Source organism: Rhinoderma darwinii, chromosome 3 (assembly GCF_050947455.1).
Source record: "Rhinoderma darwinii isolate aRhiDar2 chromosome 3, aRhiDar2.hap1, whole genome shotgun sequence".
NCBI lineage: Eukaryota > Metazoa > Chordata > Amphibia > Anura > Rhinodermatidae > Rhinoderma > Rhinoderma darwinii.
In genome coordinates this window covers 20,704,350-20,731,080 of record NC_134689.1, presented here as the reverse complement: position 1 = coordinate 20,731,080, position 26,731 = coordinate 20,704,350, and the positions used below count along the sequence as shown (strand labels likewise).

Here is a 26,731-nt window from a genome sequence, read left to right as displayed (position 1 = left end):
TTCTGCCCCATTTATTCTGAGTAATCGGACCCCTGCTCTCGTGATTGGTGGGGTCCCAGCGGTCAGACCCCCCCCCCCCCCACTGATCAGCATTGTATCACCTATCCTGTGGTTAGGGGATAACATTTAATCGTGGGACAACCACTTTAAGAGTCATATTTCAAGGCTCTATAAAGGGTCGGACATTGACTTACAGGGTAGTCACCTATAGGTGGCACTAGAGAGAGTTTTCTCCCTCCTGGAGGAGAGCTATTTTGCATGATGTATTCGAGGCTTGGTACAGTTACTATATGGCTATATGGCAGTTATGGTAGTAATATGCATGTATAATCCCTTAGTCGGAGCACGTTTTATAGATCTCATTATCTTTTTTTTTCTAGGCATGCCAAGTGTGGGAAGATCCAGTGCTTAAGCTCTGCCTCTAAGCCTATAGAACATAGTGCTGTAGCAATAGACACCACCATAACCGTGCAGGGGAGACGTGTTCTCTGTAGGGGTACACATGTTTACAGAATAACTGAAGAGGAAGATATGATGGATCCAGGTCTTGTCCTTTCAGGCACTAAATGTGGAGACAACCAGGTCAGATATAGTCAGTCTACCCTTTATATTTTGTCTATCAAACTTCTTAGATACAGAAATAAAGTTAGATTATATTTAAAAAAAGTTCAGCAATTTTCTAATACACTTTGTGTTTCAATTCCTCACCATTGTCAAGATCTAGGTTTGCTGTCAGTGAATGGAAACATTCTTGTTTACATTTCGAGGCTCATAACCTCTTTAGACCTAAGGGTATGTTCACACGGCTTATTTACGGACGTAATTCGGGCGTTTTACGCCTGGAATTACGTCCGAAAATACGGCTTGAAAGCGTTGACAAACATCTGCCCATTGAAAGCAATGGGCTGACGTTTGTCTGTTCACACGAGGCGTATATTTACGTGTCGCTGTCAAAAGACGGCGCGTAAATAGACGCCCGCGCCAAAGAAGTGTCATGTCACTTCTTCAGACGTAAATGGAGCCGTTTTCCATGGACTCCATGGAAAACCAGCTCCAGTTACGTCCGTAATGGACGCGGCGTTCAAGCGCCTGCACATGCTGTTATGGCTGAAATGACGGGGCTGTTTTCTCCTGGAAACAGCCCCGTCATTTCAGCCGTTACGGACGCTGCCGTGTGAACATACCCTAACACTTCTCACAGCTGACGGTTTGCTACAGTTGTAACTAGTCTAGACAATCCTCTGTGATCTAAATACATCAGCAGTACAAATCTCTTCCCTGTTTTGATAGTTTGCTACAATGTATCAGTGCAGGTAAAATGTGTTGGCCTGCAGTCTGGGATATTAAGCAAACAGACTGGCTTCCTTATATACTAGTGAAATGAAAATATACTGTTACTAATATTCTTGTGATTGTGATGTATAATTATATAAATAAATGACTGTTCCCTTTTTTTGACAAATTCTTTAAGCAAAAGTACCAAAAATAAATATTTAACAGACCCTTTAGTGTACATTAAACCTGTGAAAACTGTAGTTGAATTGATCCATATCATGTAATTGATTGTAATTTATTTCCTGCAGATTTGCTTTGAAGGACAGTGCAAAAATATTTCATTTTTGCAAGTAGATCAGTGTGCTAAGAAATGCAATGGAAATGGGGTGAGTATCGCTGTTCTCTAAGGGCATGTGCACACACACTAATTACGTCCGTAATTGACGGACGTATTTCGGCCGCAAGTACCGGACCGAACTCAGTGCAGGGAGCCGGGCTCCTAGCATCATAGTTATGTACGATGCTAGGAGTCCCTGCCTCTCCGTGAAACTACTGTCCCGTACTGAAAACATGATTACAGTACGGGACAGTTGTCCTGCAGAGAGGCAGGGACTCCTAGCATCGTATATAAGTATGATGCTAGGAGCCCGGCTCCCTGCACTGAGTTCGGTCCGGTACTTGCGGCCAAAATACGTCCGTCAATTACGGACGTAATTAGTGTGTGTGCACATACCCTTACACATACTGAAATCTGCCAAATAAAAAAAAAGCACAAAAAAGAAGCAACATAAAAAAAAACAAATAAAGTAAACCTTTTTTAAGTTTTTCATTGTCACTTTCCAAGAGCTATAACTTTTTTTATTTTTTCGTCGACATAGCTGTATGAGGACTTGTTTTTTGCGGGACAAGTTGTATTTTTTAATAGCACCATTTTGGGGTACATAGAATTTATTGATTAACTTTTATAAACTTTTTTTTGGGGGGTAATAGAAAAAAACCCCAGCAATTTCACCACTCTCTTTTTGTGTCCTTAATTTACGCCGTTTACCGTGTGGTATAAATAACATAATAACTTTATTCAGCGGGTCGTTATGATTGCGACGATACCAAATTTATATCGTTTTCTTATGTTTTACTACTTTTACACAGTAAAAACAGTTTTTTTCAAAATTATTTGTCTTTGTGTCTCCATATTTGAAGAGCCGTAACGTTTTTATTTTTCCACCGATGCAGCTGTATGAGGGGCTTTTTTTTTTTGCGGGACGACTTGTAGTTTTTATCGGTGCCATTTTGGAGTACATGCAACTTTTTTTTTTTTTTTTCCTTTGGGGTTTTTATTTATTTAACTTTATGTAAAAAAATTCTTAGTTTCTCTAGGGGACTTTACCATTTGATCGTTTGATCGCTTTTATAATACACTGCAATACTTCTGTATTGCAATGTATTATGCCTGTCAGTGTAAAACGGACAGGAATCTGCTAGGTCATTCCTCTGGCAAAATGTCTACCGCTACAGACCCTATAGGGTTTGTCACTCAGTTTTTTTAAGTAACCTGAATCATACTGTTATGCCTCTCTGCTATATCATAGTATATGTGCCCACATAGCCAGCCGCATTGACCATTCACCCCAGGGGCGTAGCTAAAGGCTCATGGGCCCCGATGCAAAAGTTCTTATTGGATTAGATGCAGTGGCTCAGCAGACAGTATCACACATGATAGGATTAGATACAGTGGATCAGAAGGCAGTATCACACATGATAGGATTAGATACAGTGGCTCAGCAGACAGTATCACACATAATTGGATTAGATACAGTGGCTCAGAAGTCTGTATCACACATGATAGGATTAGATACAGTGGCTCAGCAGACAGTATCACACATGATAGGATTAGATACAGTGGCTCAGCAGACAGTATCACACATGATAGGATTAGATACAGTGGCTCAGCAGACAGTATCACACATGATAGGATTAGTGATAGGGCCCAGCAGACAGTATCACACATGATAGGATTAGATACACAGCTCAGCAGACAGTATCACACATGATAGGATTAGATACAGTGGCTCAGCAGACAGTATCACACATGATTGGATTAGATATAGGGCCCAGCAGACAGTATCACACATGATCGGATTAGATATAGGACTCAGCTCGCTGACATTGCGGCTCCAGCGCTGGACCCAGGAAAGGTAAGAATAATAATTTTGCTTCTTTATGTGTTACTGATTATTTTTGTGTGTTTGTGTTTTTTTACAGGTTCGGTTGTTGGACTTCGGATACGAGGACTTCAATGACGGCGTTTTTTTATTCTCAATAAAATGGTTAATGAGGGTTGTGTTTTTTTATTTCAATAAAATATTTTTTCTATGTGCTTGTATCTTTTTAAACTTTATTATCACCGCCTTAGTAATGGCTGCTGGCTGATTGACAACCTCCATTACTAAGGCGGGGCTTAATATTAGCAGGTGCAGAGGCCAACACTAACCCCCATTATTACCCCAGTACCCACCGTTACCAGGGGTACTGGGAAGAGCCGGGTACGAACCAGTACTCGACCATCTGTAGTGACGGTCAGGCACCGGGGTGGCCGCAGGCTGGTAGTATTAGGCTGGGGAAGGCCAAAAACAGTGGCACCTACCACCCTGGTAATGCTGCCTGCTGCTGCTGTGTTGTATCTGGCTGGTTATGAAAATTGGGGGGGGACCCCACATCGTTCTTTCCAATTATTTTTTATTTTTTTTAAATGACATGGGGTCCCCCCCATTTTTCATAACCAGCCAGATCCAATAAAGCAGCAGCAGCCTAGCATCACCAGGGTGGGAAGGGCCACTGTTTTTGGCCTTTCCCCTCCTGATAATAGCAGCCTGCGGCCACCCCGGTAGCCGACCATCACTACAGATGGTCAGGTACTGGATCGTACCCGGCTCTACCCAGCACCCCTGGTGGCGGTGGGTACCGGGGTAATAAATGGGGTTAGTGTTAGCCTCGGCATCGGCTAACACTAAGCCCCGCCTTAGTAATGGACGCTGTCAATCAGCCAGCGGCCATTACTAAGGCGGAAGTAATATAGTTTAAAAAAAAACACAAAGACATAGAAAAAATATTATATTGAAATTAAAAAAAACAACACAACCCTCATTAACCATTTTATTGATAATAAAAAAAAAGCCGTCATCGAAGTAGTCCTGGAATCCGACGTAGTCCAACGACCGAACCTGTAAGAAAACACGCAAAAAAACAGATTAGTAACACATGTGTTAGGCTTAGATACAGGGCCCATGTGTGATGCTGTCTGTGGGACCCTGTATCTAAGCCTACCACAAGGTAGGCTTAGATACAGGGTCCAGCAGACAGTAATCTTATACAGTATAAGATTACTGTGTGCTGGGGCCCTGTATCTAAGCCTACAGTGTGGTAGGCTTATATACAGGGCCCATCAGACAGGATCACACATGGGCCATGTATCTAAGCCTACCATGTGATTGGCTTAGATACAGGGCCCAGCAGACAGGATCACACAATCTGTGATCCTGTCTCATGGGCCCCCTAAGCCTGCTACATCGTAGGCTTAAAGGGGTTGTGCAGTCCCTAAACATTGATGGCCTATCCTCAGGATAGGCCATCAATAGCTGATGTGTCCGGGTCCGTCTCCCGGATCCCGCCAATCAGCTGTTTTGAAGGGGCCGCAGCACTCGTACGAGAGCTGCTTCCCCTTCATTTCACTACTCGCTCACACTGTGAATCGCCGACACCGATTCACAGTGTGACCGGAATGAAGTGACAGGAATGAAGCGGAGCAGCTCTCGTACGAGTGCTGCGGCCCCTTCAAAACAGCTGATTGGCGGGTCCCGGGAGTCGGACCCCGCCAGTCAGGGCTACTAATCTTACCTTCCTCTTCAGCCGCGGCGGAAGTTCTGTCATCTCGATGTTGTGCGCGGCGCATAGCGCTGTGACGTCATGCGCTGCGCACAGCGCTTGACGTCAGAACCTCCGCTGTGATCCGGAACCAGGAAGGTAAGTACAGTCTGTTACTATAATAACAGGGGCCCGCGGCCCGAGTTACTATAGTAACTTTTTAGTGATGTGGTGTGTGGGGTGCTGTGGGCCCCCCTGGCTTCGGGGCCCGGTCGCAATTGCGACCGCTGCGACCCCTATAGCTACGCCAGTGATTCACCCTATAGGAGCTGTAATGAGGCCTTATTGGTTGTAACCCAGAGCTCAGAAAAACAGATATAACAAAGGAAGACCTGAATATATTTTTAACATCTTAACAGAAGACTTCAGTTTACTGGTGATTGCTCTATGTTATAGTATATGCTTAAATGGGTTTTCCCTCGAGGGACATTTATGACATATCCATAGGATATGTCATAAATGCCAGATAGATGCGGGGGTCCCACCTCTGGGACTGCGCCTATCTCTAGAACGGGGTCCCCTAAACCCCGTTCTAGCTTTGTCTGCTATCGCTGACTCCCGGCCACTTCCTGACATTATAGTTGGGAGTTACGAAAACAGCGTAGCTGTGCTATGCTGTTTCCGTAACTACCATTCAGTACTATGGGGCTTACGAAGACAGCGTAGCTCAGCGATCTATGCTGTTTTCACCTTCATGGTCGAAAATCAGCCGACACACACAGAGGTAGAACGGGGTTTAGGGGCACCGTTGTAGAGATAGGCGCAGTCCCAGAGGTGGGACCAGCATCTATCTGACATTTATGACATATCCTGTGGATATGTCATAAATGTCCCTCGTGGGAAAGCCCCTTATTGTTTTGTGCTGCAGCTAGATATATCTATTGGTAATGGTAAATGACCTTTAAACGCAATATAAAGCATACATTTTATATGATCTACAGATCTGCAATAACAACCAGAACTGCCATTGTCTCTCTGGATGGAAGCCTCCGTATTGTAACCAGACAGGTAATGGCGGCAGCGTAGACAGTGGACCGGTGCCTGCTGAAGGTAAGTCCTCCAAGCCTCCCATTTTCTTATGAGTAGATTTTATTTGCTGGAATCCAGACAATTGCATCTGACTTTAGCTTTATTTTTGGCAGGTTCCCAGTCTCTGGTCTTCTGGATATTTATCCCTGTATCATTACTAGCTGGGATTATAGTGACATTGTCCATATACCTCCACAAACACGGGTGCTTAAAACAACTCCTTCAGTCGGACAATGTGCCTGTAGCAGGATCTCTACACAAGAGGTAGGCATACCCTACTAAATACTCTCTATATAGAAAGCCGCTATGGTTTCTAATAACGCAAACACTACTCTGTTTCTGATATATATCTTATTCACTTTTCGATTCCTGTTAAGAACTTGTTGGCCATTGCTCCTGGTCTCCTCCTGCAGTCTGTGTTAATCTTCAGACTTCAAGTTTTTCCTCTGTTTCCATATTTTGTGTTCCTGAACCTATGACACCTATGGACTCTTAAGTTGTCAGTTTGAATCACACATTAAAGGGGCTGTCCAGTTTAGAAAACCCATCTTCATATACCCTATTAGGGAATTCAGAGTTAATAGAGGAGGTCGTCTGTTCAGGATCCACATCTATTAGCCAGAGTAAAGAGCAGCTACAAAGAGCGTCTCTCACTCTGGATGACCTGTCCTATATTACACAAACAACCCATTGATGGGAATGGGCACTGTGTAATACTCAAGTTCACCTGTAGTAGCGCTGCAGGCAAATTGAACACTCACTGCCAGGTTCCCAACAGTTTACTGTATGGGGATACTTTGTGATTAGCTTATATCAAGGGTTCCTTCTAACAAGTAGAGTAAGTCCAAAGTGGAGAACCCCTTGAAATACAGAAATCATAGAGACAGAAGATTTACATGGACTGCAGCTGGGAGAGTATAAGGAAGGGCCACCTCGCTGTAACTTACCAATGGAGCATGGTTGAGTAAATATGTGGCAGCTCTACTACATATTTGTACATTTTATTTAAAATTTACTTTAAGAGTCAAAGAGGTTTTCCCATTTTCTCAAATGCTTTATTGAGATATGTCTACAAAATTCGGGTGCTCATTTTCCTGTAAGTGTCAGAAGGTGAACAGAAAAAATGCAGTGTAATTACGGGTATCGGCGCCAGGCTGAAGAGGATCAGGAACGGAGTCAAGTGCATAGGATCTAGGAGATCTTTTATTGAGAAGACTACGCGTTTCTGGACCGGTCTTTTTACTGCATATATATGTGCACACTACACGTGCAACTATTGTATACTGACCTGACGAAGGAACCAGTCCGGTCCAGAAACGCGTCGTCTTCTCAATAAAAGATCTCCTAGATCCTATGCACTTGAATCCGTTCCTGATCCTCTTCAGCCTGGCGCCGATACCCGTAATTACACTGCACTTTTTCTCTTCACCTTCTGACTCTAACCTTGTCCCAGGTACTAAGGATTTAGCACCAAGGGACTGCAGTGGGTGGCAGCCGGCTATCTACATTTCACCACCTCATAAGAGTCTCGGAGGAGCGCCGCCATCCCCTCACCTTTTTGCTGTACTAACTCTTTTTCCTGTAAGACTAATTTGCTGAAGCCAAGAGATGGAACCATGCTTAAGGGGGTTTTCCGGTTTAAGCAAATTTATGTGATTTTTTTAAATAATTAATACAATTTTCCATTATTCTTAATGTATTAATTCCTTACAGATATCAAGATCACTGCTTGTTGTCAATCATCATTGTTTACGTCCAGTGAATAAAATTCTGTCGATGGTCATGTGATTGACACACAGGTGCAGGGATTGTTAGGAGACACAACTCTCATACACACAATGTAATGGGGTCCCACTCCACCATGACCACCTTAAGCAGCAAGTTCAGAATATAAAAAGCTTGTAATTATTTTTGTCTCACTAATGCATATGGATTATGCACATGAATGCCACAAAGTGATGCCACAGTACAGGAAGGAATAATGCACTCAGTGATGTGACATTCCAGTTGTAATGCACAAAGTGATGTCACAGTAAAAGAAGAATGCACACAGTGATGTCACAGTACAGGAATAATGCACTCAGTGATGTCACATTCCAGTGGTAATGCACAAAGTGATGTCTCAGTAGTAAAAGAAGAATGCACACAGTGATGTCACAGTACATGGATAATGCACACCAAGATATCATAGCAGAGGAATAACGCACTGTGACATCACAGCACAGGAGAAAAACATAATGATGTCACATTGAGGTATAATGCGCACATGACGTCACAGTACAGGGATACTTCTATCGTCCATAGTCATCACTAACTGCACCTTACCCCTATGTAGGGATGGGCCCCCTTAGTTGTTGGGCCCCATTGCAGCTACTATGGATGCTACCCTGGTAGTTATACCCATGATGACATAAAGATATTCTAATAACGTAGACAGACAAATAAATAAGTGCAGCATGTATTTAACCATCCTAAAGTAAATTAAAAACTAAAGCTCCCAAATTAAATTCGAGCTCAAACAAATGGCACGGAACCCGTACGGCAGTGCACGGAGGACGTATGGCTTCGCTCTGTTGGGCTTTGTGTATAGGGATATTCTCCCCTAGAAGCAATGCTTCTTTGCATTTTATACTCTGTACATACGGCATCCGCAGGTGCATGTCTCATTTTTTTTCTGTCGGTTTGGTACAGCATACAATAAAACCTCCATATGCAATCGAATAAAATTGGAGGCATACGGAGCTACAGTGGAGGCCTCATGGACCTTATTACGACTTTATACAAAATGGCCTTGTGCATGAGCCCTTTAAAGAGGCACTGGCTCAGACACATGAACCAGCGGCGCCCACCACAGGGACCCTTAGCCTAAGAGCCAGACATGGAATGAAAAATAATCTTCTCTCTTGTTACTGGGTCACATGGCCAGAGACACTGCCCTATTGCCGGGCGTTACCAAGGGATCTTGAATTGTGCCCTCATTTTGGTGGGAATTATTTCTGCCAAAACTCTCAACATCAGTAGTTATAATTCCAGGAGGATCCCTATATATCCAGAAAGATATCCTATGTTATGCAGGGAATGTTTCTATGGTCCCTAAAGACCCTCCTGTCATCTGCCAAGCACTGAATGGTCAGATCTCTTCCATATGTGTGTGCCCGACTAGACTTGGGCATGGTGAAGATACCATATTATAAGTACACTACTAGTGTCAAATTTTAGTACGAAAGGGAAGGGGAGTGACTGAGGGGATACGTCATATATGTTTAATATTTTCCACATATGACGGTATAAGCTTCACAGTGTTAATATGCATTATCCCCAAGACACACCATGAACTAGCGTTTAATTTATATATTTTTTGAATATTTGTTTTCATCTTTTTACTTTTATAAGTGACAGTGGGGAGAAAACAAGACTTGATTCTACCTCAAGACCCAAACCTCAGATGGTAAGTTCATGGGCCACCTTATTATATGTATTATAGCTTGTAGTCTTGGTTTAAAGTATTTAACTCCTTTGATTGCCCATACCATCATTAAGAGCATGTTCAGACCTGGTGGATTCTGCACCGAAAAAAGCAACACATTTACAGTCCAATGCTATTAAAAAGGATCTTACTAAATCCCATTAAAACAATGCAGAAAAAATCTGGTCGGGTTTTAGGGCAAGCCCTATATGGTGTGGATTTTACCTAGATTTGGGGCAAATTCTGCTACGTCCGACCATACTTTTAGGCTGTGTTCACACACAAGTCGCTTTTTTTATGTTGTTGTTTTTTGTAGTAATCTAATACCACATTATTATAGCCAAGTGTGAACAAGCCCTAGGCATTGAAATTTCCTTCAGTATTGATGTTTTCTAACACATATTCCTAATATTGTGTAGTGCCCGAAAAGCCCAATCAACTTACAGTCCAGTAGCAGGACAGAAGAACAAAGGTCTTCATCCAGGCATCAGCCTAGTCACCATCCGGTCAACAAGCAGCTAGACGGTGGAATAATAAAACACACTCATCATATGAAAATTCCTCCACCAACTAGACCACCGCCACCTCCTCCAGCCCATCCACCCACTAAGGTAAATATGATGTGAACAATGCATAGAATTACTGAATAGGTAAAAAAGGCTAGATTGGTTGTGGGCCGACCGCTGGGACCCCCAGTAATCGCCAGAACAGGGGACCCGGTCCCCCCATCCACAATATAGCGGCTAGGAGGAGTCGGAATGGAGCGGAGGCCAGGTGTGCGTGGTGCCGCTCCATTCAAAGTCTATGGGGCTGATTGAAACAACCGAGTGGTAGGACCACCGCCGATCTAGCATTTTTTACCTAACCATTGGATACTATCACTGCCTGATTGAACGATTAAAAACTGAATTTTATTGAAGTAATTTGAAACAATAAAAAAAAAGGTCTCTCAAGCCAATACACTAAACAGGCATAAGCAATGGGCCCAGAAGGGTATAGGGTATCACTATTCCGTGTGTATTTGGATCACCAACACCCCACTCTCCCTTATTATAGGATATATATCTGGTCCCTATTGCCACTGTAGTTGTGCCCCCCGTGTTTCCGCACTCCTTTAAGACAGAAATTTGGTTCTTTTCATTTTCTTTTTTCTAAATGAATGCAGGTCCGCTACAGATCACAATACATTATAGTCGCATGACAGAAGCTACTTGATGCGACTGTGACAACGGATCACATTAAAGTAGCACTCCAGGAAATTCATTTGTTTCGCCATGTAGGCATAGCCCTAATAAAATACATGTGCAACAATACACGTAAAAGATCAAATAGAATATAAAAATGATGTCATATAACTTGCAGTGAAAGTCCTTTTAACGTCCAGCATCTCAATAGTGAAAATATATTCGAACAAAGGTCGGTTTGGATATCAATTGACCCATATATAGCCAGGTTTAGATACTCCAGTTTCCAGAATAGTGATAAGTGACACTTTGGGCCCACTGGTGGCATATCAATCAGATTGGCCGGGGATGAACCCAACACCAGGGGAACAAAGAGTAGGGCATTATGAAATCCAACATGCCCGATCCTTGTTTTCCTTAATGGCTACCCCCCCCCCCCCCCCCCCATGCACATTAGATTCTCTGCAAATTCTGACAAAATTGTCGGGATCCACGAATATTTATCTAATGAGTATGGTGAGGTTTAAAATTAGCCCTATTCAGATAAAGGCCGGAAAAAGAGTTTTCCGACTGAGTACATATATGGCATATTCACACCACCTCTGCAGGTAGAATATCTGGGGAATGATACCCATTCTCCATGCCGACGTGGTCACATCCAGGAGGAGACTTTAACTAATTATAGGTACACCCTCCTGCTCTAAACCACCTCAATTATCCCCTGCACCATCCCAAACCACCAGGAGTAATAAGCATTAACCAGGGTTACAAATGGTCCCTAAATTCCTGGACAGCCCATATAATGTGGTGCGGAGGATTTCGCCATCTTTACCACAGGCACCGATGTACTTAGAACCCCCTTTAAAAAAAAAACTAAAACGATATGAAAAGAAAGCATTCGACAACCACGAAAAAAACACTGTAAAAGGTTAATTGATAACATTTTACTTATTTATAGAAATGTATTTTCACGGGAGAGATCTATGCCTGGAAATAAAGGAAATCAGATGACATCAAAACTACATCTAAATAATCACATATACACCACACAGAAATATATTGTCTGTTTTTTCAAATTTTTTTTTTTTTTACAAAATCTGCTTAGTTGATTTCTTTGATCACCAATACAATAAATTGCATATTTTTACATACAGCCAAATTATTTTCTGTGACTGATCTGAATGTTGATCTTATTTTATAGGCATTACAGCCCCCTAGAAAAACTCCACCTCCTATACCCCCAACGAGGATAAGGTTGACTGCCAAGGAATGAAGAGGAACATCTGAAGATGATTTATGACATCATATTAAAGGGACAAGAAAGCTTGAATTTCATCATAGGGATTAAAGGGCCACAAAAATTAAAGTTGGCGGCTGTATTGTTCACACCTGGAGGTTCTCAGGACTGGACCTATGTGAGATAAAATAGTGATCATGGGGGCAGGGTTATTTTTTGGACTTTCTGCCAATCATCCCGTTGAAGAACACTACAGTCAGCCCCTCCCCATCCTGAAATGGCTGATAACAGGGAACAATACATTGTATTCAACAACATAAAAAATAGTGATAAGATGTAAGCTTAATGCTGGCCATAGATATTAGATGTATGTCGACCAAACTTGCCGATTTCGACGGGACCGGCCGACCATCTAATGTATATGGCAATATCCCGACTCGCCCCTGGCAGCACGTTGAATTTCAACATGCCCGACCCTTTTTTTTGGTAAGAGTACACATGCATGCTTGGCCGATCCAAGGATCGGGAAGTCGGGAGAAATAGCTGTCGGCCGAACGAGGGTTTGGTCGACAGCTATCTAAAATGTATGGCCAGACTAAGTGTCCCTTTAAATATGGTGATGCTACCGCTCTGTGAAATTTACTGGAAGGGAAGTAGTACAGAGTTATCTCAGGCAATGAAATCTGCTGATTTCTGTATGTACCATTTAAAGTGCATCCATAATGGTTGCCATTTTGTTAAGAAAGCGATTTGTGACTTACAGGGTGCGTCCACCTTTCATCACCATTTTACATTTCATATAGATATAATTCAGATAAAAGGTTGAGTAGAATTGTAGATACATTGTTTTGCTTATCTTGTACTAATCCTGAGTTATAATCCAATGCTGCATTAACAATTCTGCTGGTTGTCATTGGAAACAGTCAACAAGATAACCTGTGCTCCTTTAATGGTATGTGGTGCACTGTATTTTTGGAGAATTAATGTTTCCTACATCAGACGACTGTATATTACCTGGAGTTAAGACTACAGTTCTCAGATTGCAACTCACCAGAGCAAACACTGTGCTAGTAAACTGAGAGATTTCAGCTCTGAAGCCTGTGAAATTATGAATGCAGCTCTAGAGTATAATACAGGCTGTAACCCAGAATCCGTACAAGATAAGTAATGTTATGTATGTACACAGTGACTCCACCTTTTATATAGATTAATTCTGAGTATAAACTGTGGGTCTTAGTAAACTTACATCAATGATGAACTAACTTGAACACAACGTCTTCCGTCATACTGTGTAGACAAGATACGCTGGTGTAAGAGCAGATCAAAAGAGGAAAGAAGGGATTTTCATTTTTTACAAGACGGATACTGTTGTCATACATATAATACATAGAAGACAAGGTCGGTTAACCAAAGGAAGTATAGATACAGAAGACGTATATACACAGAGGAAGTATATTTGTAGATGATGGATCTGTATATACTAAGGATCTGTACATATGTGATGTTATAATTTACTGACACAGTGATCTGCGCTAAACTACAGATGTAGCAGAGATGAATTTGTAACGAGTTCTCAGATAGAAGGTTGGATAAGCCTCAGGTTAAAATCCTGCAGTGGTAAAAGTCCATTTATCCAGGACTCTGTGAGGTCCCTGTAGAGTAACATGCTTATTTTTTGTTTTTCTCAAGCAGAGGTTTCTCCAGCTGTTGAGAAACTACAACTCTCAACGTGTGCAGCCAAATTGTACTTCATGGCGGCTAAGGAAGGCATAGCTGCAGGGTGCAGACCACTACCAAAAACTCCCACTACCAACAATACTTGTAAACAGACTTTACAATTGTACCAAAACCCCCCCTCCGGAGAATAGCCTTTATCATGTCTTTGTATTAAACAGTTTATGGTTCCCTGATATTACACAATGCTGGGACATGATGGGACTTTACATCATATATATATATTTTGCATAGTTTAAGATGTTGGGGGGATTTTTTTTTGCACAGTTTTAGACCCTGGAGGTCTGGTTTCATTTGTTTTTGTTAATTTTAAGTCATTTCATGTTTCTTTGATTGTGTTATACAAATGTGACAGAGCCGGGTCTCTCAGCAGCCAGATTTTAACCAGAAACGGTGCTGTTAGTGTTGCTATTTTTAGGGTCTGTTCACACCTAAGGCCTGCAGTTTGCACTATTGTCTCCGTATGAGCCTCATGTATAAAAACTAGTGCAAAATTTAAGTTGCCCACAGCAACAAATCAGGTTCCAGCCTTAAGGCAGGATGGAAAATGAAAGCAACAATCTGATTGGTTGCTTTAAAGAAGAGCTCTCACTTTTAGGCCTCATTTACACGAACGTAATATACGCGCGTGCGACGCGCGTGCTTTGCACGCATGTCGTACGCACCTATATTAGTCAATGGGGCAGTTTAGACGATGCGTGATTTGCGCTCAGCGCGTGTGCGCAGAAAAAAACTCACGACATGTTCTATAATCGTGCGTTTTTCGCGCACTCACGCACCCATTGAAGTCAATGGGTGCGTGAAAACCACGCATGCCGCACGGAAGCACTTCCGTGCGAACTGCGTGATTCGCGCAAGAGCTGTCAAACTCCTGAATGTAAACAGAAAAGCACCACGTGCTTTTCTGTTTACAAACATCCAAACGGAGTGTCAAATTCGAGATGAGCGCACCGAACTTCACCGGGTTCGGCCAAACTCGTTTTGACCGAAACCGGTAAAAAATGTTCGGGTACGCGACGTCAGGAGACAGTCACTGTCCACGGTGCTGAAAGCGTTAAACTGGTTCAGCACCATGGACAGTGACTTCCGCTCCGAAAATCCATGAACCTGTAAAAAAAAAAAGACGTTCTGACTTACCGATAACTCCGGTCCGACCTCCCGGGATGACAGTTCAGTCAAAGAGACAGCTGCAGCCAATCACAGGCCAAGCACAGGCTGCAGCCAGTCACAGGCTGCAGCGGTCTCATGGACTGCGGCGTCATCCTGGGAGGTGGGGCCGGATGACAAGAGAGGGACGCGTCACCAAGGCAACGGCCGGGAGCCCGGACTGGGGGAAGCAGGAAGTTCTTGGTAAGTATGAAAGTCTTTTTTTATTCACAGGTTGGTGTATATTGTGTTCGGCATTCACTGTCGAGGGTGCTGAAAGAGTTACTGCCGATCAGTTAGCTCTTTCAGCACCTTGGACAGTGACGGGCATCGACTAGCCTCATCTCTATGATGGCGGCTGCGCGAAAATCACGCAGCCGCGCATCATACACGGATGACACACGGAGCTGCCAAGTGCCTTTTGCGCGCGCAAAACGCAGCGTTTTTTGCGCGCGCAAAACGCACACGCTCGTGTAAATGAGGCCTTATACGTGAGGTCCAATGGAGGAGATTTATAAATGCCTGCACCTTTCTTGATCATTCGGGGCCCTGGGGGTCTGACTTCCATCAATCAAACACTGATGGCCTATCCTTAGGATAGATGTGTATTCTCGTAAAGCCTCTTTAAATAAATGATTTTGGATGTTTTTAAGAATTTTGGGGTTATCAAAAAAGACTGGACTATCAGGTCTGACTGTCAAAGCATCGATTGTATTTTCCTAGTCAAATCCTGAAAATTTAGATGTGACTAAACCCCAATATCCCTCATAGCGATCCGGGAGGAAGCTGAGAGATGGGGAGATGTATGGCAGGATCCTCGTACTGGAGAGCTGAAGATATAGTGGTTTTGCAGGGTTAGGCCGGGTTCCCACGGGACGGATACGCTGCGTAAAAACCACGCAGCATATCCGACCTGGAACCCGTAGTATTTTCTGTCCGAAAAATCGCAAAACATTATGGTGTGATTTTTCGGACGGAAATTCTGCTGCGCACATACTTACCCTTTTCCTCCTCTGACATCCGCTCCGGCCTCCCTGGATGACATTTCAGGCCATGTGATGCCGCAGCGGTCACATGGTATCAGGGCCGGCTCCAGGTTTATGTGGGCCCTTGGGCGACACAGACTTAGTTGGCCCCTTTGCGGGGGAACTCACGGCGGCAGTAAAATGTAAGAAAACATCACTTTGTGCCCGCATATAGGCGTTAGGCCCAGTTTATGCCCCCACATATGTTAGGCCCCCAGTTTGTACCCCCATAAATTTAGTGCCGTCTGTAGATGCCGTCTGTGCCACACAGCCCCCTCCCAGGTAGTGCCACACAGCCGCCCCAGGTAGTGCCACACAGCCCCTCTCCCAGGTAGTGCCACACAGCCCCCCCCAGGTTGTGCCACACAGCCCCCCCTCCCAGGTTGTGCCACACAGCCCCCCCTCCCAGGTTGTGCCACTCAGCCCTTCCCAGGTAGTCCCACACAGCCCCCTCCTCCCATGTAGTGCCACACAGCCCCCCTCCCTGGTAGTGCCACACAGCCACCCTCCCTGATAGTGCCATACAGCCCCCTCCATGTAGGTAGCGCCTTTGGAGTTCCCTCTAGGAGTGGAATCCCCAGCCCTTCCCAGGTAGTCCCACACAGCCCCCTCCTCCCATGTAGTGCCATACAGCCCCCCTCCCTGTAGGTAGCGCCTTTGGAGTTCTCTCTAGGAGTGGAATCGCCAGCCAAAGCATTGCCAACGCTCTGGCTGGGGATTCCGCTTCAGGAGAAGCCCCTGACGTCACTGTCCATAGATGGACAGTGTTGTCAGGGGCAACCCCAGAGCCATAATCCCGGGCAGAGCATTACTAGCACTATGCCTGGGGCTCCTGCTCTGCTCCTGACATCACTGCCCATATATGGATAGTGATGTCCGGAGCAGAGCTGAAGTCCTGGGCAGAGCGCTAGTAAAGGCTATGCTCCGGCGAAGTTGCCCCTGACATCACTGTCCATATACGGCTAGTGATGTCAGGGGCAACCCCCAAGGGTAGTGAGCCCCAGCACTTACCCGGGTTCGCCGGGTGCTGACACCGGCCCTGAATGGGATACAACGTCATCCCAGGAGGCCGGACTGCACGAAGAAGGAGGGCGTTCTGGGTATGTTTGTTTGTTTTATCGGCGTTGCGATTTTGCAGTGTAAATGCTGCGAATACGCCACAAAAGCCGAAACACATGGCTTTCTGTTCCGGGTTTTGCATCCGCTTTGAATTCAATGGGGAAAACCCGCAGCAGAAAATCAATGAAAATACAGCATAAATTAACATGCTGCGGAATTAAATTCCGCAAAGCAGCTCAATTTATTAACGTTTACGCTGTGGTTTTTTTTCTGCAGCGTGGGCATGAGATTTACTAAATCTCACCCACTTTGCTGCTACTGTAAACGCTATGGAATTTCCACACACAATTCCGTTGCGGAAATTCTGCAGCGTTTACGCTACATGGGAATCCGGCCGAAGGGTATGTCCACACATACCGTTTTTTGTTGTGTTTTTACTGCAGCCAGATGTTAGGTGCCGAACGGGATTAAAAAACTAAATTTAGACATGTGAAACCGACACTTTTATCACATTGGCACAAGACTTATGATAAATTTGGCGCATCTTGCTAGACACGTTACCCTTCCTACGGCACCATCAATATTTTGCATTAAAAAAAAATTAAGCACGCCTTTAATAAATCAGGTAAATTTTTTGAGTCCTCTTAACCACACCCCTTTTTCTGGACACTTACAAAACTGTAGATAAAGGTGCAAAAATAGTCCAAAACACATCTTTTAATAAATTAGGCACATCCCTAGTTGCCCTTACACCAGAAAAAGAAATCCGCACCATCTACGAGCCAGCGTAGATTTGCTCTAAAATTTACTCTAGTTTCTGGCATAAATAATAGTAAATTTAGTGGGCCTCAGGTGGCCCCGCCCTTCCTCTAAACTCTGCCCATTTTTAGAAATGGCACAATTGGCACGATTATTTTTTTATTGCGACTTTTGTGCTGTTTGTGGCTTTTCTTTGCCAGAAAGCTGGTAGTGACTATTAATAAATTCCCCCCATGCACGCCACTTTTTTGGCGCAATTTGTGTCAAAATTCTGGCAAGTTCTTCTTAGTGAATCTCCCTTACTGATTTGGGGGCATGCCGTATCCCCCATGATTTTGTGACATTTGTATTTTTTTCAGTGGGGAAAGGCATATGCTAATGAAGCAGTTCCAGGAAGATTTGGGGTTTTTGCACGGTTGGTAGTGATGAACGTCCCTGAAAGGAGTCAAAAACATATTTTTTCCCTTAAGGGACATGGACAGAATCTTTATAGTAAAAGGACCCTGCCAAACATCCCATACCATGTACGGACCCCTGCGAGAGTGGCATGGAGAAACCGGAAATATTGGCGTTTACTGCAGTCACATCTGAGTTATCGGTAAATTGCACAATTGTATGTTTTTACCTCGTGTTTTCCTTCCTTATGTTTTTACCTCGTGTTTTCCTTCCTTATGTTCTTACCTTGTGTTTTCCTTCCTTATGTTTTTACCTCGTGTTTTCCTTCCTTATGTTCTTACCTTGTGTTTTCCTTCCTTATGTTTTTACCTCGTGTTTTCCTTCCTTATGTTCTTACCTTGTGTTTTCCTTCCTTATGTTTTTACCTCGTGTTTTCCTTCCTTATGTTTTTACCTCGTGTTTTCCTTCCTTATGTTTTTACCTCGTGTTTTCCTTCCTTATGTTTTTACCTCATGTTTTTCTTCCTTGCAAGTGATTTATTTTGCACATATTCTCTGCAATTTATTGGGCGCTTTTCACACACACGTGTAATATGTGACAAAACAGCGCTGTTGTGGCAAATTTTGTTGGAAATGTAATAAAGATATTTAATGAATTTGCAATTCTGTTCTCTCCTTTTTTAATCTATTGTCCCTCTGTCTTAATAACCACATAAAATATATATATTAGGCTCAGTTCACATCTGCATTGGGGTCCCGTTCTGACGTTCCGTTGGAGCTTTCCGTCAGAACGGGACTTCGAACAGACACGAATGGAAACCAGAGGTTTCTGTTTGAATTACCATTGATTTAAATGGTGACGGATCCGGTGCCCATGGTTTCCGTTTGTCTCTGTTGTGCACCGGATCCGTCGTTTTGCCGGAACAATAGCGTAGTCAACTACGCTATTGCTCCTGGCAAAACGATAGATAGCAGCAACCCCCCCACAGTAGATAGCACCCCCTTCCTGTAGATAGCAACCCTCCCCTCTTTAGATAGCGCCACCGTAGCTCCCTGTAGGGGCAGAATCCCCTGGGGACCAGACCCTGCACTGGCCAGGGATTCCGCTCCTGGAGAAGCCCCCGGCGTCACTATCCATATATAGACAGTGACCTCAGGGGCTACTCCTAAAGCGGAATCCCCGGCCAGAGTGCTGCCGACGCTCTGCCAGGGGATTCCACTCTTAGAGGAAGCCCCTAACGTCGGCTGTCCATACATGGACAGCGACGTCAGGGGCTCCGTCTATGAGCAGAATCCCTGGCCAGAGGGATTTCCGCTCCTACAGGGAGCTACAGTGGGACTATCTAAAGGGGGGTGCGATCTACAAGGGGGGGGGGTGCCATCTACAGGGGTGTGGTGCGATCTACAAGGGGAGGTGCCATCTACAGGGTGGTGGTGCTATCTACATGAGCACTTTGGCACTATGGAAGGTGTGGCACTATCTACAGGAGACACTATAGCACTATCTACATGGGCACTGTGGCACTATGTGGGCTCTGCAACTTTGTATGTGGGCACTCTATGTGGACACTGGCACTATTTATATGTGGGCACTGTCACTTTATTATGGGCACTGTGGCACTATGTGGGCACTGTGGCACTATGTGGGCACTGGCCCTATGTGGGCATTATCTACAGAGGGCACTATCTACATGGGCACTGTGGTGTTTTCAGTGGGTTGGGACAAAAAACCCGGGACTAATGAAATTCATCCTTTTATTTAACGGCCCTTAAAAACAGACTGACGGACGGACTGGAAATGGATGCAAATTTGGAGACACGGATGCAAAACGGCTTAAAAAAACTGACAGTTGATCAGTTTTTAATGGCCATTTTTTTCACTGTGGTGTGAATATACCCTTAGGCTGTGCCAATTGGCATACAACCATCGCAGGCCTGATGGCCTTTGTTAGGCCTCCGTCTGCCATGGCAAACCATTAGCGCCCTGCAATCATGTTGTGGGGGGTTTGAGAGGAGCCAGAGCGTCAACGCAATAAGGAAAATTAAAGTGGAACACAGAAACTCCCGATCAGTCAGGGACAGGAATATACTTGCTCTTTCAGTCAGAGACAAGTGTACGCTCCCACTATACAAAGACCAATATAACTAATAATACCGCCATTCAGTGACTATATAGTGGTCAGATACCAGTTATACACAGATGGCCTGCAGAGTATCATCATGAGAATCCAGCACTGATCAGACACAGTCACAGGCAGAGTGCGGACACACGCTGCGTGAAAAACACGGAATGTCTGAATGGCCCCATTGACTTGCATAGGTCCGTGTGACGTGCGTTATTTTCACACACGTCACATGGACGTGAAATACGCTCGTGTGAATTAGGCCTTATACGGCTACTGCTGCGCGAGACTGCATCCTTAGGGCTAGTTCACACTGTGTTTTAGGTGATGTTATTGACGCGGACACCGCTCAAAAAAAAGCTGAACAGAAACTAAACTGCTCAGCGCTCACACAAGCGCTTCTGCAGCTTCGTTTTAGTAATTGGTGGGGGTCTCAGTGCTCGGAATCCCCACCAATCAAAACTTCTAACATGTCACTATGACGTGTCATTAGTTTGTCAAACGTGTAGTTACCCTTTAAATCCTCATCAAATCCTGAATGCGTGAATATGGTCTTAAGGGGGCATCAATGTCAGGCTAACACCGTTATGGGGGCATCACTGAAAGGCACACACTTGTGGGGGGACATTTGTCGTTTTATGCTCCCCCAGACATGGCTTAGACATGAATACATAGAGGCACTTTGGATGGATCTTCGCTGGCGTACTGCTGCCATCTAGTGCCCATTTGCGGAACTGCACACACATGATAGATGAGCGCCGGCGGCAGTCTCACACAGGAAAGGCTAAGGCCGCCTTGTCACGTGGTCTCATGGCCCAGGAAGAGGACGATCTGCCGGCGTGTAGTCTGGATGTCACCTCGGAGACGTTTGACCCGCTGCTTGCCCTTTACTCTCCCTGCACTCCACTACCGTTCCCGGACGTGCGCTGCTTTAACAACTTGGCCGAATATGAGAGTTTCCTACGAGGAGGTGGTCGGCCGAGGGCTCGGGCAAGGGGGGCGCCAAAGCCGGCAAAAAAGGGACGAAAACCGGCACCGGACCCGGAGCGTGTGGAGAGGCTGAAAAAACTGATGCTGCCGGTGGAGGGCGATACAGAGCAGACACAACCTCCCCGAAGACGCAGGAAGCCACCTAAAAATGTGCTCACCCGAATGCCCTGTGAGTTTCCGAGACGACACTAGGGGGCGCTCTAGCGTGGGAAGCAGCTGTAATAGGAGCACAGGGTCCAGATTATCTGCTGGGACTTGTGGTTCTACTGATAGGCCTAGGCAAAATGTCAACTGTGCCTTGATGCATTGCGCAACTTTTTTTTTACGATACACCGCATTTAGAAGCCCATTGACCTCTATAGGGTAAGAAAGTTACACGGACTGCACTAAAGACGTATCACGGGCTGGACAATTGCGCAACTCAAACTGCATGTCACTATTCTTACAATTAAGTGTCGTTTTTTTCAGCTGGAGTCGTGCGCCATTCTTGTTTACATCCCAAGGCCGAAATCCGGAACAGATCTAATACAACTTTTAATTAACGTGTTCCACCCGCTCGATCACCCTCCTGATGTTGGCCATGAAGACGCTACTGCGTGCTGGGTGGTATAGTTATTATGGCAAACGTACGATGCCCAGAGGGTCCCATGCACCGTATGGTTGCCACAATGACTGTACCCTATGGTTGCCCCCAATGCATAAAAAAAAAAAAAAGAAGAAACAAGTCTTGATTATAAATTTCCCTCCGTTTTGTGTGTACAGCTCCTATGCAGACCTATGTGTCTCCATAGTTACAGGCTACAAACAAACCCTTTGCAGTCTTCGTTCCCTCCGTCTCTCCGCTGCTTACATACATTCGGTAGAGTCCTGTGGTGCCAGCATAGCACCCCGTCCAGCAGCTGGCAAGCAAACAGCCCCCACGCTGCCCATCAGGAGGTCTTGTGACCGTTCTATTCAATTCATATTTCCTCAGTACAGAATGAGGGGTGGCACTTGGGCGGGCTCGTCAATCAGTGTATGTGGGCGCTATTACAGGGGCACCAATATGACATTGTATATTTTTGTTTTTCAGTGCATGAGGGCGGCCCCGTAGGACGTCTATATCACTGTATACAGGAACGGCTGAAGGTCAATGTCCACATCCGCACGTTCAAGGGTCTGCGCGGCGTCTGCTCCGGATTTGTTGTTGCCTTTGACAAATGCTGGAACATGGTAACTGCCGTCATTTACGTTTTTCCGCTCAGGGCGAACACTCTGAATGGCAGCCGCAGAGGATTTGTAATTCCCCACGACTGGGCAATATTAATCCACCGTGTTCTATCTAATCCCTGAGAGGGCAGTGTATCATGAGGAACGCCAAAGATTAAGGCTGGATTCACACGAGCGTGTGCGTTTTGCTCGTGCAAAAAACGTGGCTTTTCAGCGCGCAAAAGGCACTTGACAGCTCCGTGTGTCAGCCCCGTATGATGCGCGGCTGCGCGCTTTTCGTGCAGCCGCCATCATTATGACACTCAGTTTGGATGTTTGTAGCACGTGGTGCTTTTCTGTTTTCATTCATCCTTTTCACTGCTGTTGCGCGAATCACGCGCGTCCTACGGAAGTGCTTCCGTGTGGCATGCGTGATTTTCACGCACCCATTGACTTCAATGGGTGCGTGATGCGCGAAATACGCCCAAAGGACGGACATGAGTCTGACTCACGCTGCGGAAAAATCACGCAACTGTCTGCACTGCCCCATAGACTAATATAGGTCCGTGCGACGCGCGTGAAAATCACGCGCATTGCACGGACGTATATCCCGTTCGTCTGAATAAGCCCTAATTGTCATATTCCACCCCCGCACAGGACCAGCAGTAGACATATCTTTTCTGCTGGTGTTCCTTTAACCCTTCCGCTGCCATGACAATTTCCATACTTTTAACATTCACAAATATAAGCTGAATTCTAAAATAAAAGAATTATATTATGCCCCTCACCCATATGCCATGCATGTTACATCAAAGCGAAACGTTGTGTAAAAAATGCATAAGAAATAATGTAGGTGGATAAAAGTCTGACCCAAGCAGAGCCTGAGACCCACAACACCTAAAAATAAGGATATGTTCACAAGGCCTATTTTCGGCCGTTTTTCGGGCCGTAACCGCCTGAAAAACGGCCGAAAAATCGGAAGCAGAACGCCTCCAAACATCTGCCCATTGATTTCAAAGGCAAAAACGGCGTTCTGTTCCGACGGAGCGTTTTTTTACGCGTAAAAAAACTATCATGAAAAAGAAGTGCAGGACACTTCTTGGGACGTTTTTGGAGCTGTTTTCCATAGACTATTGAAAAAAGCTCCAAAAACGTCCGTAAAAAAATCTGCGAAAATCGCGAGTGGCACAAAAAACGTCTGAAAATCAGGAGCTGTTTTCTCTTGAAAACCGCTCCATATTTTGAGACGTTTTTAGCTCTGCGTATGAACATACCCTAAAAGTTGAAGATGTGCAGCGTTCATCCATGACACTTATGTCTACATGTTTAGATCTTCACATAATCCCCATAACTGAAGACACTGAATCTCCATGTTCCAGATGCAAATAAACATCCGAGTCCAGAGTCAGCAAATGGACTGATAAGGGGGGGGGGGGGGATTACACGTGTAACTGCTCCTGTTCTCACCCCTGTAGTAGGGTAGGGGTCCCAGCAGTGGCAATGACAGAGCACATTTCCGCTCTCATTAGTAATATGAGTGATAAGACCTGATTCACATCAAGCGTACGTGCTAAACGTCTCTATAGACCTCCATTAGCCCGTCGGAGACCAAAAGAGTGTTATGTTGGGTCTTCGTCGGGCTGGTGTACGTTGGTCTACCTTTTTTTGGAGGATGGAATAACGTAATAGACTATGCTATTCCATCCTGAGGGATCACGCAAATAAAACTTATACCTCGGGCAACTTCCCCAGTGCCAGAGCCCCCAATGAGAGTATCAGGTAGTGCTCGGCCTAGAGATTCCGGCCCTGGGGAAGCCCTTGAGGTCACTGTCCATACATCGGGAGGGGTGTCAGTGGCTTTCAACGACTGAGTCCCCGTCTAGAGCATCGGTAGCGCTTTGGCTGGGGACCGGAGTAACCCCTAATGCCACCGTCCATATATGGACAGTGACATGAGAGGCCTCCCTGGGCACAGCGTTTCAAGTAGCACTCTGCCCGGGGACTTCGGGCGACATATCCCGCTCTATGCCTATACAGTGAGATACGTCGCTACTTTCAGTCAGAGGTATATTTCGGGACTCCTCCCGACGTAATACCTCTGATGGAAGGAAAATAACGCGATGTGAACCAGGTCTAAAGTAAAGAAAAGTTACTGTATCCTTGGGGTCACTGATGGTTGTACCAGGAGAGCACTGTAACGGGCTGGAATCTTCCTTCCTGCTGTCACATGTAGCTTCCCCTCTCCCACCCCTCCCCCCCAGACAAAGACTCGAAACCAGAATGCAAAGTTTTTCATGTCCATCTCAACAACTTCAAACAAATGCTGCAATGCAAATATCGCACCTACAGTTTAGACGCAGGTTTTATATGAAAGTTGTTTGGCTTTAATATGAAGCCAAGATCGAAGCTCTAGTCCGTATATGAGAGTCACGGCAAGCGTTTATAGTCCTTGGCAGTGAAAGAGTTAAGGGGGCGTTACTTCCATAATATTATATCACATAGTTACCCAATATTCCGTTCTTTAATGTATTCTTTTCAAGTTTGTTGTGTTAGAAACCAATTAAAATTCTATTTCTTGATATTTTTTTAAGGCGATGGTGGATGTGGATGAGACGTACAGGAAACCCGTCCTGGGCAAAGCGTTTTACAATGAGCCACAGCTGACTCTTACCCGGGTAATAATGAGGATTTTTTTTGATAAAAACGAAGCCGATCCTTTACTACCGCCGAGATCTTATCCTACATTGTCTTCATTTCCCTACATAGCATAATGTTTCGGTTGACAACCAATTTGTCCTCCAACTTTCCCGAGTCTCAGACGGCAGATCTTATTTCACTGTTTAACCAGGCAGATTGGCTGTTCAGGACTCAGAAATACCAAGTGACAACTCTAGTTGAAAGCGTAACGGTGGCCATATTGGTTGCCACCCAGCTTTTCCAAAAACAGATAAGTTCAGGAATCAATACTATTTAAGGGGATATAAACAGAGAATTAAAGGGCTTCTCCATATAGGACATATGAACGTCATAGAGTAGGGTCTCCTGTTGGGACTCACCTCCTTGTGCCAGAGCAGGGGTGCTACCGTTTCAGGGTCGGCAATTTATTTGAATGGGCAGCATGGAATATTACATTTCTCCTGCCGCGGCTGAACCCAATGATAAAAGCGGACTGCCGGGGGCTCCGGGAGCCAAACCTGCGGTGTTCAGCTGATCCAGGGTGGCTGCCATTTTAGAACAGGTTGTCTTCGTGAGGCAATCTTGTATATCTGAAGCTTCATATTACGTCTCTACTAGATTACTATTGGCGTCCCCCTCTGTATATTAGTTGTTTACGCCATTTATTTCATTAAACAGCTATTTGACAGGCTGAAAGTTCAGGAGTCGGGAGTGCAGTCCTCTACGGAAACACAAGGTGCGGCATCAAAGAGACTCGAGGTTCCTCCTCCACATACAAGTGCGCAGCATGGAGAGGGCAAAGGCAAGACCCCGTCCTCTAGCAGAGATCGTAGGAAAGCCACCCAGCAGCCGGGACCGGGCACCAGCGAACAGGACCAAAGCGAAAAAGGTGGAGCGAAACCTAAACAGCGGACTAGACGGCGGAAGGAGAAGATTGACTATCAGCAGGTGTTCACACGCCACATGAAGCAGGTGTTTATTAGAGGGGAGAGCGTCTTATTAGTGCATGTCCCTAAATGACGCGCTCATGTGTTTGGCTCATTCTGACGAGCGAGGGGACATGGGCCAGGGGGTCGGTGGCCATTATATGCCATTTATAGACCTCAGAAAACTGATTTGTAAAGAAGTGTTTATATGTAGCTTTAAGTTGGAAATAAAGTGGATAATGAGAGCGCAGTCCCATGACTGTATGTACGGTCCTGGTTTCTTTCGCATATGTCGTGGAATTTTTTTTTTCTATCCTAGAGGAATGACCAAGAAATATGGGGACTAAAAAGAAGTGATGTGTAGGTGTTTATTACAGTATGGAAAGTTTTTGTAGGTAAGATGTTTCTTTAGAACAGTGGTTTCCAACCTGCGGCTCTCTAACTGTTGTAAAACTACAACTCCCAACATGCACTGTGAGGTGCAGGAAGCCGCGACACTAATTCACAGCACGGCCTGAAGATTAAGGGTATGTTCACACGCAAACTCAAAAACTTCTGAAAACAGAACACCGTAAATCCCATTGCAAGCAATGGGCAG

The 26,731-nt window shown here is 45.0% G+C and overlaps 2 protein-coding genes across 2 annotated transcripts in view; both read left to right on the top strand.

The window, feature by feature from the left end:
• ADAM19 (ADAM metallopeptidase domain 19) overlaps positions 1-14,707 on the top strand; it is a 75,416-nt gene extending 60,709 nt beyond the window's left edge. The window contains exons 16-22 of the mRNA XM_075856095.1: positions 381-582; positions 1,584-1,661; positions 6,138-6,246; positions 6,339-6,489; positions 9,619-9,673; positions 10,111-10,302; positions 12,077-14,707. Coding sequence (XP_075712210.1) covers positions 381-582; positions 1,584-1,661; positions 6,138-6,246; positions 6,339-6,489; positions 9,619-9,673; positions 10,111-10,302; positions 12,077-12,148 — 859 coding nt within the window. The 3' untranslated portion in view covers positions 12,149-14,707. The remainder of the gene's footprint in view (positions 1-380; positions 583-1,583; positions 1,662-6,137; positions 6,247-6,338; positions 6,490-9,618; positions 9,674-10,110; positions 10,303-12,076) is intronic.
• A 6,383-nt stretch (positions 14,708-21,090) lies between these two features.
• On the top strand, positions 21,091-26,397 carry LSM11 (LSM11, U7 small nuclear RNA associated). The gene is made up of 4 exons (XM_075856094.1): positions 21,091-21,512; positions 22,416-22,555; positions 25,123-25,206; positions 25,886-26,397. Exons 1-4 carry the CDS (start codon positions 21,098-21,100, stop codon positions 26,225-26,227), a joined length of 981 nt encoding a protein of 326 aa, XP_075712209.1. The 5' UTR covers positions 21,091-21,097; the 3' UTR covers positions 26,228-26,397.
• Positions 26,398-26,731: the final 334 nt, after the last annotated feature.